At 39.8% G+C, this 19320-nt stretch overlaps 1 protein-coding gene across 7 annotated transcripts; it reads right to left on the bottom strand.

Moving 5' to 3' along the window:
• Positions 1-10: 10 nt before the first annotated feature.
• On the bottom strand, positions 11-19016 carry impdh1b (IMP (inosine 5'-monophosphate) dehydrogenase 1b). 7 transcript variants are annotated; one of them, XM_024805612.2, is made up of 16 exons: positions 18495-19011; positions 12496-12594; positions 12238-12315; positions 9358-9406; positions 8079-8180; positions 7878-7952; positions 6171-6377; positions 5992-6079; positions 5703-5902; positions 3831-3921; positions 3596-3691; positions 3137-3280; positions 2871-3015; positions 2640-2783; positions 2471-2554; positions 11-2130 (listed from the first exon to the last, which is right to left on the bottom strand). In XM_024805612.2, exons 1-16 carry the CDS (start codon positions 18704-18706, stop codon positions 2109-2111), a joined length of 1836 nt encoding a protein of 611 aa, XP_024661380.1. In that variant the 5' UTR covers positions 18707-19011; the 3' UTR covers positions 11-2108. The 7 variants fall into 7 exon arrangements, with proteins under 7 accessions (XP_024661380.1, XP_076732314.1, XP_076732315.1 ...); XM_076876199.1 differs by lacking the exon at positions 18495-19011 and adding an exon at positions 14556-14813; XM_076876200.1 differs by lacking the exon at positions 18495-19011 and adding an exon at positions 14651-14812.
• Positions 19017-19320: the final 304 nt, after the last annotated feature.

The raw sequence follows: 19320 nt of genomic DNA, 5'->3' as shown, positions 1-19320 counted from the left end.
ACAGCCCATACATGGTTTTATTCATTTATTCTTTTTACTTTGATGAACAGCAAAAGCAACGTTCCTCTGTCGAGTGTTTTACTGTAAACATGTTCTGACACAACAGTCCTCAAATCCCCCTAAACGATTTACTACATACAAAGTCTTTTTAGTCCATCTAAAAAAATAAAAATTAAAAAAAATTAAAAATTAAATTGCAGTTATCTTGTCATTTAGATTGCAAGTTGCATAAGCAACCGCTGTGTTTTGGCAACGCTTGTGAGGCTGATAAGGCAAAAAAAAAAAAAAAAAAACTACTTCAAATAACTGTATTTGTGCCTTTTTAGATGGACCAACAGGACTCTGTACTTGACAACTTAAGACGTTTTAAAAACCTGAATTACAACTTTAGGTGGGGAAACTGAAAACAAGCAGCAGTCATTTCCAACTACAGGTATACAAGTCTCCATATATTTTAATGTACTTTTTGCAATTCAGCCCAGCTGCAAGATCATGTTAGTCAAGTGAACCCTGCGCAGGGTGTAATACATTAGCCAGTTAGGAAAACAATTCTTGCTTACACTCTGGGCCACAAAAAACAAAAACATAACTTTGTATGAAAATGTTAGAAAATAAACCTACTCCTACATAAGCTTAACGATAAAAAACAAACAATGAGACTGTTTCAAAGCAAGAAATGGAGTCAAGAAGGTCTGTAACATTATGCATTTCAATGCATTTTCACATAGCCGTCTTACAGCTGTTACCCACCCCCGTTTCAAGGCATGTCTCCAGTGAAAAGACACTTTAAGACTCCGAGAAACTATGCCACGACGTGAAAAGAGCAGGAACAAACAAGTGAGAAGCAACTTGTTGCACCAATTTTGGTTTTTAACTTATAAAAGAAGTGTCAAACGAAGTGTAAATACACTTGGCAGTATGTATGCAATTAACGCAGAATATAAATACAGCCACGGTTGGCTTAGTGAAAAAAAACATGCATATCAAAAACCCTTCATGCTCATTTCAAAGCCCCCCTCCCCGAGACTATACAGGTTTAATATAAAGCTTTTGTTGTTTTTAATATATCTAAAAGTATTCAAAGTACGGGCAAAAAAACTCAACTATTTTTGATTGACACATTTTTATTGTTTTTTTTCTCCTTTAAATATACCTGATCTTCGGATTTTGGTCCTCTCCTTGCTCAACACATGAACACTACACATCGAGATGGGACACTGGTTATTCGGCTCAGTATGTCTAAGGGGTAAATGAATATTCACGAAGATAAAAAGGTTGCAGGTCTGACCTCCATCTACTGTTGACACTGGAGGAGACAAACTTGACCAGATGACTACCATGGCCGTGTATTTCTGACTGCACGATACACCGAGTGAATGAATGCTCAACTATAAGCGGCTACTCTTCGTGCAGCGCATACCTGTAATGATGTTTGCCGTGATCGACTGCCACGCTGCACAAATAGAGCAGAAGTGTTTCTCTTGTTGTTTGCATGTGTGTATTATTCTGGTTCCAAAATGGGATGTTTGAGGCAACTCGCAGGTAAACATCAGGGGGAAATTAAGAAATAAAGACAAAAAAAAAAAAGGATGCTGATGGGACCTGCGCACAATGACTGTTGTCAGCTCACTAACAGAAACAGGACAAATAAACATAGCGCACCTTCACTTTGTCTGTCCCCACACACACACATACACAAAACTATATCACACATTCAAGCACACTATTCTTAATTCAACCACTTTGTTCTCTCACTGCCATCGACACGCACATATAACTGGGATCGGGCTGTATAGCTGTGATACAGGTGTGTGTGTTTTTCCAAAGACCCTGATGCTCTGCTTCTTAAGTGCAAAATCCAAGGTGTTCAGAGAGTTAGGTGTCAGTTTGAAAATTCACACTTCGTTGCAATGCCCCTCCTCCCCCTTCTTTTCCCCCCCTCCCTCTAGACCAGCCGGGTAAGATCAGAAAGAGCAACAGTGAATATGATGCTGCAGAGGGGGTGTAGTTGGCGGCATGTGTTCTAGCAGAAGTAGCGATATAACATTTGGTCACTGTAAGATTGGGAAGGTCCTGTGCACTGGGTGATCCACATGTCACACCCCTGTTCAGTAAAGCCTCTTCTCAAATCTGTGGAGGCAAAGAAACACCAAATCAGCTAGTTCATGAAAGGATGCATGGGCACTGTCTGTGCTACCGCGTATCATGCTTTACCCTCCATTTCTCTCAGTGGGCTCACATATTACAAAATGAAACTCATCTTTTCTGAGGTAACATCAGGCAGGCAGCAGCAGCAGTTTCTTATCGACTTCTATTCTGATTTTTTTCTGTTTGCTGCTCTTTAGAAACCAGAAAGATTAAGAAACGGCTGCCCATCTTTTATATACAGTCTACACTCTACACTGTTTATATCAAGTAGCTAAAATATGACTAAAAGAAAAGACATTCTTTTGTGGGTTTTTGCACTTACGAGTGGAGACCATGAACACCACCCTCCACCTGTGCAGATAAGGTGCGCTTCTCAAACTTCAACTCTCCAGAGTACATCATGGAACTGTATAAAACATACAAGCACCATCATACATACTGCTTATAAAAGCATCTCATAACCTTAAAAAACACACACACACACAACTCACCGAAGGACGGAAAGACTCTTTGCCCCAATATCTTGGCACCCATGTTGGATTCCTGCTATCAGGTATGGTACAAACTTGTGAATGGAACCCTTGTCCTGGACTGAGCCCGACACACCCTGGGCTACTTTCACTTTGTCACCCTCACTGTGGACAACATATCACCAAATTCATATACATCCCAGTGGTTCACAATATTACAATAGCTGTAGCTTTTAATAACCTCACACATACCTAAAATAGCGTTTCTGACTGCTTGTGCTTTTCTCCATTGCATCCAGGGAGCCCATACCACGATACTTTTTCAGTCGCACACCGTCTGCAAAGAAGTACTCTCCAGGAGCCTCAGTTGTGGCTGCTAGCAAGGAGCCCATCATAACTGGAGTGAGAGCAAATTTCTTGTGAAAGACCGCTCCACTGTATAGAAATCAGACATTTCTAAAGACCTATATGAAATATTAGCTTGAACAAACTGCACGTCGCCATCTCTTAAACCTCACCAGTTGATGCACCGAGAGCTAAAGCCTTCACCACATGGCCCACAGTTTGAATGCCACCGTCAGCGATGACTGGCACACCGAAACGCCTAGCATACTCTGCCACCTTGTACACAGAGGTCCCCTGGGGTCGTCCACATGCCATGACTAGAAAGTAGAAAACACATCAAACGTGACTGCCATGTTGTTTTAAAAACACTGTTTTTGTTCGTTTGTTTGTTTTAGTATAAACATGACCTAGTCTGAACATGAGACCGGTCCCCATGGCAACACAGAACAGAGGCCTCGGCAAATCACCATGACAACTAGGAGTGGTCTCAGGGTATTAGTTTCCACTAGCAACTGATGGCCTTTTCATCTTAGCAAAGCTCATTGCCGGAAAAAGGATCTGCATAATTTTTTATAAATACTTATCACTACACTTAAGTTCTATCATCATATCACGGTTTCCACACTGAATACCTTCTTGTGTGATGCAGATGGAGCCGCAGCCCATGCCGACTCTCAGAGCATCCACGCCGGCATCAATCAGATTTTTGGCCTGGGCTGCTGTGACCACTGTAGGAAAGGTGGAAAAGTGAAAACTGTCAAGAAATGTGTGCAAAAAAAAATATATCTGTTTATTTTGTTGTCATTTATGTTACTGTTCATAAAGGGACAGCCACATAATACTCACTCCCCACACCAACAGACTCACCATTTCCTCCCACCACTTGTAATTCTTGATACTTCTGCTTAATATAGTTTATCATGTTGATCTGATACACCGAGTTGCCTTGCGACGAGTCCTAAAAAAAACAAAAAAGAAAGAAAAAAAAAAGAAAATATATATAAAAAAAATATTTATGGTTTAAACATAATAAGTTTAGACCATAAAATACAGTAACACCTAATAAGTCAAAACAGACATTTGAATGGCGTCGCCGTGTGTTTTTTTACATGTGGTTGTTTTTTTCCTGTTTAATAATATTCAACATTGCTATCAATACATTTTTCAAAAAAAATGGGTTTAAAAATATAAACAACTGTGGGATACTGTTTGTCCGTGATTTAGACAGGGGGAACAAATTGCGGCAGGATCAGCCTGATGTTATTTGTATCCCGCTGTAACTTTATTGAATAAAGACATCTCCAAAATGTCAGGAGTAGTTAGTCATTACAACAAGTGTTTGTGAACTAAAAATCAAGAATGTGGGATACTGTGTGATTTGAAGAGCCCAACGCTGCTCCCGACGAAGGGAAAACCAACTATGCAAGGGAGACCTACCTTGGCACTTGTGCAGGTGAAGCCAAAGGGAAGATATGCTTCACCATATTTTCTAGTCTTTGGCTTAGAATGAAGTTGGTTTGGAAACATATTCAGCTATGCTTCATCTCCTGCTTTGCGTTTGTGTAGGTGCCCCGTGCTAGCAGTGTCCAAGTGTTGTTGTCCCCCCCCCCCTTTTCATACCGCCCCCCCATTACAATGGCTCTGCACCCCTAGGGGGCAGACCCCACGGATCCATGGATTTATTTGTGGACTTAGTCACATATCTCCTTGAGAATTTTACTCTGTAATAATTAACATTTAAGCTACAATTTTAAAACAAAACACAGCAACAGGAAGTATGATTTGGGCTATAACATCAGTTTGTAATTTACCTGCAATACTGAATCGCACCACAAGGTGGTACCCATTCCATTTAGTTGTGTTTAGTTACAGTAGAGTGTTCTACACGGAGTCTGACAGTTTCTCATCATGCATGAATAGTGCCTGTACTCTTTTTCGAGATCTATTCAATTCAATTTTATTTATATAGCGCCAAATCACAACAAAAGTCGCCTCAAGGCGCTTCAGACCTGCCATTATATGGCCAATATTAACAACAGCCACACTGCTAGGCTCTTCAGTGAAACCAAAACATGACACAGGTTTCACATCCTGTCGCCATTTAACACTAGAATCACCGACAGACCCCTTAGCATTTTAAAAATGATGTCAATGTTAAAATAAAACCCCATAATCTCATATTGCATCTCAATTTCTGTGTAGCACTCTGTAGTGTCAGTTTTAAAATGCAGTCAATGACCAGTTCAATCCCTTTCAATGTAAGTGCCCTGTTTTAATACTTTCTTAATGTTAGTATCTCCAATTAAAAATCTGTTTTTTTAAGTTTACTACAGTAGTTTTTTTTTCCTTTTCAAGGCTAATTATTTAGATGTCTTATTGCGCTGTTTATAGTACTGTTTTTTTATGAATTCTAAAATATGTTTTAGCTATACAATAATGTAAGAAAAACAAAAACAAACAAACCTTAAAATAATTTCCAAAACTATTAAAATATAATCTGAAATATTTCTTAATGAGAAAATTATAGAAATTAGCCATGTGACTGACAGTGGCTGCCATTTAGCTACAAGCTGCTCTAAAATTTGAAATGAATCTTCTAAGTAGTGCCGATGGGGGACAGTTTTTATGACTGTAATGACAATAAAGATTTATCTTCTCTACAATACATCCAAGTATCTGTGATGTGACCGATCATTATTAAAGCACCGACCACAATCTAACTTTTTAAAAAGCACCAACCAGTACAACGACATCAACTCCAGCTTGCACCAGCAGGTCCAGTCTGTATTTGTCGTCCTCCCTGGTTCCGATAGCAGCACCACAGAGAAGCTGTTTGCGTGAGTCTTTGGAGGCGAGGGGGTACTCCCGGTTCTTCTTTAGATCCGTTCTGGCAATAATGGCCACCAGTTCATCGTTATCATTTACAATGGGAAGCTTGCCTGGTTACACAGAAAGTCGGGCTATTAAAATACAATAACCAAAAAGAAGTCCAACATCTATTACACAAATACTTTTTCTTTAAATTCACCTTTTTTGCTGCGCTGCAGAATATCATTGGCTTCTTTTAGTGTAACACCAGCAGGAGCCACTACCAACTCCTCCCTCTTAGTCATAGCCTGAGAGAAGACGGGGTCAGTGTAAAAATAATCGGGTAAAGCCAAGTTTTTATAAATGACAGAGTTTCTTAAAAGCAACAAGAACACACACCTCCTCCAAAGGCTTGCCACGGTCTTTCTCAGAGAGGAAGTCGATATCTCTGGAGGTGACAATACCCACCAGTTTGCTGCCCATTTTTCCTGTCTCTGTGACAGGAATACCAGAGAAACCATGTCTAACTTTGGCCTCAAACACATCCCCGACTGTGTGGCGTGGACTCATAACAACTGGGTCTGTAATAAAACCCTGTTCGAACCTCTGGAAGCCAACAGAAACCAAAACAATTATTTTCCACTGTACATCGGTAATGTGGCAAAAAAAACAGCAAAAGCCAAAACACACTACACAAAAAAAAATTAAAAAAAATCGTGAGCAGAAGCAGCAGAAAAACAGTAAGTAACACACACACACACACACAAATATAACACACATGTGACGCCATTACCATAGCCTATATAGGGACAAGATGGGACACCATAACAAGAAAAGTCAAGAGCATGAATCACACAACAGCTGAATTATGTTGGTTGAGGTAAAGGTTAGCACTAGGGCTGGGCCATATTATACCGTTCACAGTAATACCGGTACAATGTTAGGCAACGATAAGAAATTAAAATATCGCGATATATTATGGGTAACGCGCACATGCGCAGTGCCTTTGTTTTCATACGCACATGGCCGAAAAAGCATGGCGGTAACGGAGAATGAGAAAGGAGAAAGCGGATTGTTGAGTGAAACGGATGAACCAGAATTAGTTTGTAAAAGTGGTGCCACTTCAGTGATGTGGAACTGGTTTGGCGTTTGTCCGTCAGATACACAACAAAGCACATTTTGTTGTAGAACATGCAAGCAGCCGTCTTTATTATTTGTCGGACTAAGGCGCTCGTAAATCTGGGAGTAATCTGGGTCCTAAACTCCGTCCGATTCAGGTCCCAAAGTCAAACGAACACTGCAGCATCACTGAGAGTTAAAAACGGTCTAAATTCTTTCATCTTTAATAAAACTATCAGCATTGCTGCTTTACCAGGTGTATGAATGTCTATTAAGTTTAACATCCAGGCATCCATGAGAACAGAATTTATTACACTTAACGGAGTTAGAAGTTAGCAGGACGTTAGCGGAAGTTAGCTCGCTAGTTTTGCTAGTTACCTAAGCATGATATAGCATGTTCTGACAGAGATTTCTGAAAACATTCAAACGTACAGCTCTGCTATCACTTGTAAAATAAATGAAGACAGGAAACTAATAGTCATTAATATACTGCAACAACACAGGAATAGAGCAGCTGTGATAGAATACAGCATTAATGAATCAATGGTACAGAAGTGGAGGAAGCAAGAAGTATGAGTTGAATAAAGTTTGATTTATCCGACTGCTTTGTTTCGCTTAATGTGCCTTATAATCCCGTGCACCTTATGGTCTGAAAAATACGTATTTGACTTTATATTTGGCACACTGCAGTTTAATGTTGCAAAGCACCTCTTTTTAACTTCAGTGGATAATTTTTATATAGCTTTAATGCGCATAAAAAAAAATAAATAAATAAAAAAAAAACAGCTGCTTGTTTAAGTGAAAATAAATGGATCGAGTTTTTTTTGCGCTAGTGAAGTTGTGGAGTTGTATTTTGTCTCGCGTCAGTTATATCGTTATCGCAAATTTTCAAATATATATATCGTGATAAATATTTTTGGCCATATTGCCCTGCTCTAGTTAGCACCCTTTAATGTGTATAAATATTTGTATGCAGTCACAGTTTACCTTGACCTTGCGGACCTCGTTGGCTTGGAATTCTGGTGTGCAGTTGTGGTGAATAATGCCAATGCCTCCCATTAGCTACCAAATTTTTTAAAAGAAAAAAGAAAGAAAGAAAGAAAGAATGAGATGTGTGCTTTTTGATTAAACAGTTACAGAAAAAATAAAAAAATAAAAAACTGTGTCCTTAAGATGCTAGTTTCTTACCGCCATAGCTATTGCCATGGCCGACTCTGTCACAGTGTCCATGGGGGAGGAAATGAGAGGGGTTTTCAATGTAATCTTCCTAGTCAGTGCTGATGTCAGGTCCTGAAAGACAAAAAAATAGGGGATTGAATATTTTGCATGTGGTCCACCAGGGGGCAGAATGAACTAGATAGCCATGAAGGACTTCACTGTAAATATCCTTCAGATCAGACACCAGAAGGACACAACAAGGTTAATACAAGCAAACTTTTATAAAAACGGGAAAACAATGGAGCCAATTTTAAGCTTAAAAAAAATATTTTAAGCTTTAGATTTAGTTCATATTAGATATGAAATGCCTCCAAATTAAAAGACACTGACGTAACATACTGCAACTGTTGTTCCTACCAGGGAAAGAAACATGACACTGTCTGGAAAAAAATAGGGATGAGCCACACTACAGTGTCCAACGACCAGGTTTACTTTTACTTATCGCCGATTCCCAAAACAACCAGCACATTTCGTTTCAATCCACTGGCAGAGTGAAAATAATAACATTCCACTAACATGGGAAACCAGGGAAGTGGCTCAACAGTATCTGATGTAGACATAAACTATAGTGGGTGCTTGCAGCGTTTTCTTTAGAGGTTTATGGTGAAGGCCAGAGAAAATGCCTAACGCCACTTTGCCAGAGCACACAACTGCACCAACCTGCTAAATTCTACTGTGAGGTATTAAAGAATGTGAGGAAGACCATGACTGCAAACAATGTCCCAAAACACCACCACCCTCAACACACAGCACTACTTCATGCTTCTATGCCTCAAAGTATTTAGACTTATTCACTATTCAAGGTTGTGCAAGCATTTGTGTTATTTAAGCATGAATAGGTTCACTATCCTGAGAAAAACTAGGGCAGACCAAGACTGTGGAGAAAACAACTAGAACATAATATGGCAGCCAGGCAAATATGTCCCATAGTAAAGAAAGCACTCTAACTCGTAAGGAAACAGAAAGAGATTAAAACTAAATTAAACCTTCAGATAGACGAAGCAGAGGAGAGGGATTTCCCGTAAAGCCCTGAGATTAACCCCCCTTTTGCCTGCTGCAAGATGAGTAACTAACCGGACACAAATGTGACCACAAGGGTGAGGGAGCAGCCAGTGGGTGACCACATTGGGGGGGGGAAAAAAAATTAAAAAAAAAAATAGCAAAGCAGAAAGAGACCAAAAGATGCAGACTGTTTTAAAAGGGCAAAAATATGACTCAGATTCCTTGTTCACATGTGTACGCTACTCACCACTTCGTCAGAGGTAAAGTCGATGAAGCCAGGTAAAATCAGGAAATCGCTGAAAGACATAAGCAAAGTGCAAAGTAAGGGGCTAATAGCAGCAGTTTAGCAGTATTGTGAGGTCTAAAACTCCAACAACACCTCAGAAATATTCCAGGAGATGGTGTTCTATATGTTTCAGTGAAAGCTTGTAATGGCATGCCTAAGAAAACCAGATGAATTAAAGGATTTCACAACTTTGAGGAGTATCTCAAAGCAAATGGGGTGTACTGAACAAACTAATAAAAGTACTAGTTTTTGATCTGTAGTGATAACAGAACTATTTAGATTATCAAAGAATGTGAATAGACTTCTGATTGTAATCAAGGCCATGTAATAATTTTTTTAAGTCACTTTCCTACAGAGTCACTCCTCTCCTTCTGTGTAATATTTTAACCAAGGACAACAACCCATTTTTGGACGCTCTTGCACCACATCGTGGTTCCCAGAAAATTACAAAATGGCATTGCGGCTGAGTACAGACACTAAGTGCAGCTGGGTGCGCCCTCTACTTGGTAAAAAGCTACAGTTGACCTCTTTTCAGCTCCTGGCCTGTATAAACACAATAAGAGGCAGAAAGATGAGTGAAGCAGCGAGCGCCAGACGTGGGAATGATGTGTTTATTTTTCAGCTCGAGTCTGTATGTATTTTGTGGGTTTTTTGAGATGTTTATGTAAGAGAGAGAGGGGGGGGGGGAAAAAAGCAGGAGACAAATGGAAATGAGGAATAAGTGAAGCTTTATACATCTAGTGAATGTTGGAGGAAACTATGAGGTAACAGTACACAAACATAAAGCGGGTCTAACTGAGAACAGGAGTAGAGAAATCTGGTAGAAGGCTTTGCCTACCCTCACTTTAAAGCGCAAAACGGGACAAGCAAAATGTCCAGGGAACATCTGCTGTCATTTAGCAGAAGCCACAAACCGGAGCTGCAGCACACAGACTATACTGTCTGCTTACTGCTGACCCCAAGTCAGCAGTAACCTGATTGCCGTGTTGGCTTTGACTCCTAAAGAAAACACTGGCTCGGCCATATCGCACAGGTTGCATTTGAATGTTAAATGTAGACAAATCTACCATGCTAATGGTTTCAAAGTAAAACCAAAGGCCACAACAGGCCTTCACCTGTCAGCTTTTTCCCTGGCACTGAAGTTGTATAGTTGTGTGTATTATCACAGGTTTTAGCCGCACTGTATTATTATTATTAATATTATTTTGGTTTTAGTTAGATTTCAGAGCTTGGTTGAGGGTAAAACTGACACTGATTTTGAAAGACAAAGCACAGAAACGAAGCTCTGAAGGTATCAAGGTTTGTACAGCACTATGTGCCCACACCCTACAATCCTATTATTAAAGTTAATTGGTACAGGTTAGATCTCTGTATCAGAGTCACCTCCCTTTATTAAAACTGACTACCAAAGAAACATTTCATTACTACCTAAAGATCATAATGTCATGCTTAAAATATTCCATCCTTAGCCTGAGGTAACTTTGGCTAAGTGTGACCCCACTCCATTATCAGGTTCTAGGAGAATGCTGCCATGCAAGTTCTCCTTACCAGCTTTAACATTTAAAATGATTTTGAAAGTGTACACTCGGCTCCAAGTCTCAAAAGTTCACACATTTATTTATATAGCTTGAATTAAACGGGTTAATTAAAGCCTGTAGCTTTGTGTGGATGGCAGTGACCTCATATGCAACCACAGTAAATACCCTGTTTGTGTCAGAAAGCTGCATTAGAACAGAGACATGTACAGGAAGGAACCTGTAGATGTACTGAACAGTGTCGGCATCTAAAACTCATTTGTGTGCTCTTAACACTGCCTTGAACAGACAGTCGGTATACAGGCAGTCGTGCACTGATACTTTGAGGGCCATTACAGGAAGAAAAGGTGTGAAAGTAGACTTGATTGGAGCAAAATGTTGACACGTCGCATTCAGAACAAGGTTGCTGCATCTGGTATAGCAGGAAGCTGCCACTCACAGAAATCTGATTCTATCTTCCTGCAACTGTGTATCAGTTTCCCTGTTTGACTATTTCCTCCAAGAAAAAAAAAAAGTTTGTAATCAAATATTTTTTTCATTCATATAATAAAAAAATAAAAAAAATAATTTTTAGGTGGACTATATATGCTGAGTCAGCTATCTGCATTGCGTTAATTAGGAGGTCGAGAAACTGATCTGAATTTCATTCTTATCAATTACCCCTGAAATTCACATGATATCAATTCAGGCAGTCACGTTTGCAACCTTTCCCTCCACACGTGACGCACTATAGGGAACTTATGAATGCAGGCAAGATTAAATTGGTTGTTTAGTGCCAAACAACCACTACAACTTAGCTTGCTTTGTTCATTTATGGTTATGAAAATAAAAGGCTATTTACAAGAGTTAATGAAGGAAAATAAGTCTACACAAAATCCAGCATGTGCGTGTCTATACAGCATGTCATCAGAATGTCAAGCAGAGGAGTGCAAGAATTGCAAGAGGTCAGAAATGAGTGCTTTTATCAAAAGTATTCATGCTAAAGAGCACAAGCTGCTCCATCATGCTTTCTGCATTTACAGGAGAGGTCACATACTTTGATGATTAGTTGAAGTTAATAAAACAGCGATGTCCCGTGAAAGCAATTTTCATTCCCATGACCCAAATCAAGTTAAGAATTTCACAAAGCCTTATATCTACCATCTGCCTTCATGCGCCGCGGTTCATGGGATTTTTGATATAGTTTGTTGCAGTCAAAATAAAGTTGCTGTAGAAGAACAATTATTTGCTTCTCCTCTATGAATTCACTATTTAGATAGATCAAGGATTTTCAGTTTGAAGGTGACTGTTTTTTTCTTTTACTCACTTGTAAGTCAACCCATCTCCTTTAGAGCATAGCTCTTCAGCCGTTTGACCATCGGAGACAACACACTGTTGGTCAGATCTGCCGGTTCAAAACGTGTTGGCCATTACAAAGCACTGGTGCTTACACTCCACCCACAACTTCGCAAAAAGGTTGTTTTTTTTTCCTTTTTTTAAATGAGGAAACCTTACTTTGAAATTAATGAAAACATTTTCAAGAAAACCAAACGAAACAAAAACTTTGCAATGAAGGGAAACTTACTTGTATGTTAGACCACCTCCAGTGGAGAAGAGCTGCTGTGCCGAGAGCCCATCATCGGGAATGTAGCCTGTGCCACCACTTATTAGGTAATCTGCCATGCTGTCAAATGACCAAAACAAAGCCACTTCAATCAGCTGTTTTAACGCCAACACTCAACATTAGGATGTTCATCTACAGACAGTGTAATGACACTCTGCAGGAAGACTGCACAGCCACTGTGCAGGCAGAGCTTTGGTGGGTGACCTTCTCACAGGAAGGTATAACCATGGCAACATCAACATCCCCAGCCAGCCTGGGGTCAGTGCGCCTGCGTGACAGGTGCTTCCCCCATAAATAATCCTGTACTAAACTTGCAACCTTGCTGGTGGTACTTAAGATGAGATCACCTTTTAAACCCAAAACAGGGGACACTCGGAAACCCACAACACTTCTACGGGTAAATACCACAGCTTAGCCACAACTCACTAAACTAAAATAAAAATCGAGTCTCTGCTGAAGGGAGATGTGTAATAAAAACATTAAACACGTTATTATTTAATAACTAATCTAATGCCAAACAAACCGCACACGAGGCAGATAACGGTGCACTACTCTCCACACCATCGCGTGTGAAGGAAACCATGGCCGGGTGACCCACTAACATATAACTGCACCATTCCATATTAGCCAATCATGCATGCTTTCGATTTTCAAGGAATGAAATGCAAAACAGTAGAGTTAAAAGATTTGGATTAAATGTCAGAAGAACACGGTAACCTCAAAACGCCGTGTCATCTACACTTGCACGATAACGTTTACTCCCCTAGTGACCCACATTGCATTATCAGCTAGCAAACATTAGCTGCTTGCGCTGCACGCCGGGAGTTAGCAAAAACATGGCAGTCAGACCTGCCTTTGTTTATACAGAGATGCGACTATGCATCATCCGTGTAACCTTATCCATGCTATCGAGGACCCTCCACATCGCTCATTTTCCAGAAGCTATAACGGATTATTACATTTTAGCAACACTTAGCTCACATGCTTATGAATTACCTTGGGTTTCAAATCACTACTCATTTAGGCTTAGCAAACGTTAGCTAACAGGTGAACCTTGCTCCCAAGGTTGGCGTTTGAGTATTTAAACCACGTCGGGAAAAAAACGCATTCTAATACTTGGTAAATATTTTGGTCCATTTCTATATTGAATAAACCCTCTGGTATATCAGGCGATCGGTGATATTTCAGAAGACTTTTTGAGCGAGTTTGGTGCTGCGTTCAGTGGCATATGTTGCATTTTCCTAAAGCATGTGGTTGCATAAAGGTTGCAAGACCTTATCTAGCATTTCCAGAAACGTAAAGTTTAGTTTGTTTACTTCTACTTGAACCAAGTTCATTGCGTCTAATAATATTAAAATTATGTGAGTAACACCGTTATAATTTAGCTGTTCAAAAATACATAATCACTCAATGAAGTCAGTCTGTCGAGTCAAGCTATTAACCTAAAGTAATAGTAAACCATTACCAGTATACGTAGGACTGAAAGCCTTATCACCACGAGTGTTTTAACAACCACCTTGTACTTGTACTAAACACTAAGCAGTAATTATAAGTAATAAATTAACTGATAAGCTGGCCAAGTCAATCAGTCGTTAATGTTTAACACAAATAATGTTTTCCCCAATAGCGTCAGATTCAGTTTTAGATACTCTCGTGGATATTCATATTGCCCCCTTAAGAGTAATGCCTGCACGAATAAAATAAACATCCTGCTCACAATAAAACAGTTATTTTATAAAAACAAAAACAAAAACGAAAACACACATCCCAAAGTTTTCACGCACTGCATCCTGGTTATATGCTGAACTATACATGCAGACATGTGGGAGAAACCATTAGCATTTAGCATTAGCTATTCTCTTATTTTAGCTTCGCTTGTGGGAGAAAAAAAACAAGGCTCCCGACACTCTAAAACAAGCTTCTTATATCTTTAAAACCGGTAAGCGAAAGCAATTTAAACTACGCATCTTTTCTGCTATGGTAAACTCAACATCTTTTGCAGATTACGGTTAGCTAGCTACCTCATTGAGCGGATGCCCACGCTGGCCAAAAAGGAGGTAACTTTCCAGCTGTAGACTGAGAGCAATTAAAACAGAAAGCAGTTTGTTCCCGTTACCTCGAAAGACAAACTGGATTTTTTTAGCCAAAAAAATAAAAGAAAAACAGCAGTCTTTTGTGGCTCCAAGATGTAAACGTCAGCGATGAAGCCAGTCAAGAAGTGATTGCCTATCGCTGTCTTCAGACAGTGCGTGTTGGTGTTATATATTAGCAGCAGCGTCACATCCCCTCTCCCCTTCAGGCAAGTTTAACCCTGTGCTTCCTGTGACCCTGAAATCAGGAACAATATCTGGAATCAAAGTAGCAACACGGGCTCAGGTGAAACGTTTACTACACGGATGTGCAGCCAGACTAGTTTTATCACTAACATTTTGTCAGCCTGCCCACAGCATAGTGACAAATCACAGTAATAACCAGGCAATCTTTATATTCAGCTTTAAACACTGGCAGTTTTTCTTTCGCTTAAAAATAGCCCCTTTTTTGTATTGTTGGTAAAATCTCTAATTGTGTGTAATTAGCAAACTATAGTCTATGTGTAAGTCATCCTCATGTGTTACTACTAAATATAGGATATTGGTGTAAATACAAGCTTGGTAGAATAAGGCAGAAGCCTGAATGGTGATTGATCCTACATAGTGCGTGAGCATGAACTTTAACAAAGTGAAAGTGGAAATCAGGTGACCATAGACAGTTCTTTCATCATATCAGGTTGAAATACAGATGAGACTTTTAAGGCTTAATATCCTTAACCTAGTGAAACATTGCCTTGAATTTAAAATTTGGTCACATGCAAAGGTTCTTAACAGGATTAAGTGCAATGAAAGGCCAGCACTAACCACATTTCATTCACATGATAACATTTGAACATTTGAATACTTTAACACACTGTAACTCAGGCTGGCTATGCTGACTTAAGGAAAGGACCTTTATTGAACAAATGTTGTGATCTTTTGTTATTTACTTACAATTTTTTTTATTAAGAATGCAAAATTCTACCACTGAAAAAAATACCTTACTCTATGTGACATAGTCATTAAAAGTAAACATAGAAAACAGCTTACTAGTAGAAAACATATCTATAGCTGTTTTGATTTCTAACAAATCAAGCAAGTTCAACTACAACGGAAGTAGGGATGTCTATTTTAAGGATGCCAAATAGTTCCTAAAACTGTTCAGTACACACCCACTTATACTGAACTGAAATTATAAGGAACATCAAACTACTCCATACAGTCAGTGTATGCATCCATACACTTCTTGACAATTTGACAGTGTATTGCCAGGAGCATAAATGTTTTGCATGGCATTACTTTCATCCAATTATATATATGATGGTGGGTGTCTTGTATTCTCTGGAAGGAAAGAATTAGGCTCTTTAACAATAACCCAAACCAGGTCTGGCACAGTCAAAACAGGTTTTTCACATGGATGACTTCACCAACGTCAAGTATGTTCCAGTTTATTATTAGATATATTCCAGACTTTCAGGAAACAGGCTGAGTTGTTCATTCATGCACCTCACAGCCAAATAAATGGCTAATTATCAATAACAGGGTGGCTGAACTGTGTCAGAAGTTAATGCTTTGTTCACTTTAAACTTTTACATTCAACACAAATGTCCATGTAACATAACAGCATGTTTGCTAACAGCATTTCTTACATATTTTGTGAAGCTTGTTAAAAGGTCTTTATTGCTTTGCAAATATGACCTAAACCTTCATCAAACTAGATGAAAAAAGCCTAATGAGCGCTAAAAGAAAATTTCTTACACGTGACTTGCTTGTGAAACAATAGCTACAACCAAATGTTTGCAACTAACTGTTGATTAGTCTGCACGTGAATTAAATGAATTTCTCCCCATAGCTCTGTACAGAATAGCTTCAGCTCCCAGATGTTTGGTGTTGCCTTAACCAGCTCGCTTTAGGTACCACCCTAAGCATTTCTGTTGACTCGAGATAGGGATTTTGGCGTGCCTGTTCCAAAAAATGACCTTCGTTCTTATCTGAGTGGGGGACTTTTTAGAACACCGGGTTGGAGATTCAGTCCAGATGCCTCTACATTCTTTGTTCCTTCTATGACAACATGCAGAGCTCATCCATTCACACAGCATTACTCTGATAGCTATCTGGCTTGTCCATTTTATCTTTAGCAAACTGCGGTGTTTGTTTTAGGGGGCAGTTACTTTCTCTTTGAAGCCCTCTCATGCACACTATTGTTGTTCAGTGCTGTCCTGATGGTGGACTCTTCCCATTCTGATCCATCACACCATATTATCATATTGACTGAGAACACTTTACTCTAGATTTGCATTATTGATTTCACACTATAACACAAAGTTAGTTGAGATTCTGGAGATCAGCATAAACCACTGTGAATTTCATCTGCTTTGGTGCAAGTGAATGTTGCAGGTACACTGGAGAGGCAACAACAAGACAACCCTCCAAAACAGAGTGGTTTTGCAGGTGATTTCCACACACCATTGCTCTCTGCTTATCCCTCCTGAGTTTTTTTTTTTTTAGTTTTGCTTTTTACCCGTATCTCTGTCAGCACTAATAGCATGAAGTGGTAAGTGGAGCCTCTACATATTGTCACAAGAATGTTTTCCTTGCAAGGAGTTGAGCCATCACACAAACTCTATCTGCTGCTTTGTTTGAAGAGGAACTAAGCAAGAACCTCCAGAAAGCTACTCATACATTTTTCTGACCAAACTGTCAGAAACAGACATATATAAGCATGCCATAAGGTCCTGATGTCCTTTAGTGGCACCTGTGCTCACAGCCCAGCACTGTGCAGCTCTGATAGTGCTCTTTCTGTTCTTGATCACACAAAGAACCAGATGGCCCTTTCCAGCCCTTCTTGTGAAACAGCCCATCTCCCAGTATCTCTTTCACGCTCTTGAGAGTGTGCTGAGAGACAAATCAAACCTTCTTGTAACAGAACGCATAGATGTGCCATCCTGAAGGACCTGTGTTGCCTAAAGGGGTGTCTAGTACTACTACCAGCAGTGACAATGACACTAACAAAAATAAGTTATTGAGAAATATCAACCATGAAGGATGGGCACAGTCTTTGGCCACTTTCTGCAAAACCATTCCCTTTGTGATGAGTGTACTTTTGCAGAATTAGAGAAAAGGGTTGACAAAATTTAAAGCACCACTGTATAGATGTTGTTTCTGATCCACAAAATATTTGAGACTGATATTATCACCAGACAATATTCAGAATCACATTTTATGCCCTTAAATCGACAGTCCTTCTTTGTTCTGTGTTAATCCAAGGCGAGAGTTGCTAGATATGTTTGCAAAGGTGACTCAGGGGGGATCCTTTTCCTTCTCTGTGTTGTGTGTCAAATTAAATGTGGGTCGTTGCAGATATGGGTCAGTGGTTCCTTTATGCACTGTAGCTATTCTAAGCGCTTGCTTTAGCCTTGTTTATCCTCCCTGCAGCATGTTGCTCACTCCTGCCTTGACGGTGCATCAAAGAGTTGTGAGTGTGTGGGTGGGTACAAGGGGCAGAAGGACCAGGTTAAAAATAGCACTTGACAACCTATGACAAGCCATTTTTATTGTATTAGCGCCTGCCCATAAACTCAGTGTTGTTGTCTGCATGGCCTCCAAACTACTAAGAATGCAGCACATTGAAAGCATGATTTAACCTCAAGCACATTTGCAAAGTGTGTGTGTGGACATGTAAATTGATCCAGGTACACAAAGATAATTTACATGAAGTAACCTTGCAAAGCTGCAGCTGGTAAGAGTGAGCTGAACGTACATCACCAAGAGTGGTAACTAACAGCAAGACATAAATTTTCTCTTGCAGCTGAGAAATTGCGGCTGTACTTGAATCAAAATACTGTCTAGTTTGATACCTGAAGGTGTTTTTTTTTTATCCCAGTCACCTACCTCTCTGGGCCTAAACCAGCCTGGATCCGTGTGGCATTGTATCGCTGAGCTGCAGTTTCATGACCGTGTGAGCTTTGCCGGACGTAACGTTTTAATTCCCGGGATGAAACATTGTTACATGAGCGCTGAGTGTCCCCTACAAATCTTCGATAGTCCGCTTGCTGGCTCTCATTCTCTCCTTCTCGAAAGTGCTCATGCCCAAACCCCTCCATTGTTTGTCCAAGATCAGACTTGGAATAACAGATCCTTGCATTGAAATTCAACTTAATAATATCAGAGAAGATATCCAAGAGCTGAAAGCAACATGCAGGCCAAAACAGAGAAGATTGCTTTCTTTAAACCCCTCGATTTATATAAATGTCTTCACCCAAGTTCCGTAAAAGTTAGTGACTTCCAAATGCAAATTCTTCATTTGTTTCTTGATAATCTAATCTGAATTCCATTTTGTCTGCTCTGTTTACCCTGATGCTGCTCTCCAGTCAGGTTATGAAGCTACACATAGGTATTCCCACAGAGATAACAGAAAAACCCTTCTCAGTCTACACCATCTGTCTGTGAACAGGATGCACCTGCTTACAAAAAAGGCTCCAGCCACCTCTAGGCGTGTCAATAGAGGGCGTCACCTTGGAGATTCTCCCAGTGAGAGGGTGTTGCTGTGGAAATGCCAGGAACTGCACTTTGTTTTGGTGAGGCTGTTGTGCTCATGTCTTCGAAATCTTAGTGGAGGTTTTCAGTCATGACAGAGGAGGGCAGTGGAAAAATGATGGAAGAGCACGGTAACAGCCCCATATTGTACTTATGTCTGGGATAAAGCAGTCATTGCCCT

The sequence above is a fragment of the Maylandia zebra genome, linkage group LG17, assembly GCF_041146795.1.
Source record: "Maylandia zebra isolate NMK-2024a linkage group LG17, Mzebra_GT3a, whole genome shotgun sequence".
Classification (NCBI taxonomy): domain Eukaryota; kingdom Metazoa; phylum Chordata; class Actinopteri; order Cichliformes; family Cichlidae; genus Maylandia; species Maylandia zebra.
This window is presented reverse-complemented; position numbering and strand designations above follow the sequence as displayed.

Coding starts and splice junctions, on each gene's coding strand:
- impdh1b (XM_024805612.2), bottom strand. CDS start 18,706: ATGGAGGGGTTTGGGCATGAGCACTTTCGAGAAGGAGAGAATGAGAGC. Junction 6,378..7,877: donor ACGAGGTCCGCAAGGTCAAG/GTAAACTGTGAC, acceptor GTTGGCTTCCAG/AGGTTCGAACAGGGTTTTAT. Junction 2,784..2,870: donor AGTCAGAAACGCTATTTTAG/GTATGTGTGAGG, acceptor TGTTGTCCACAG/TGAGGGTGACAAAGTGAAAG.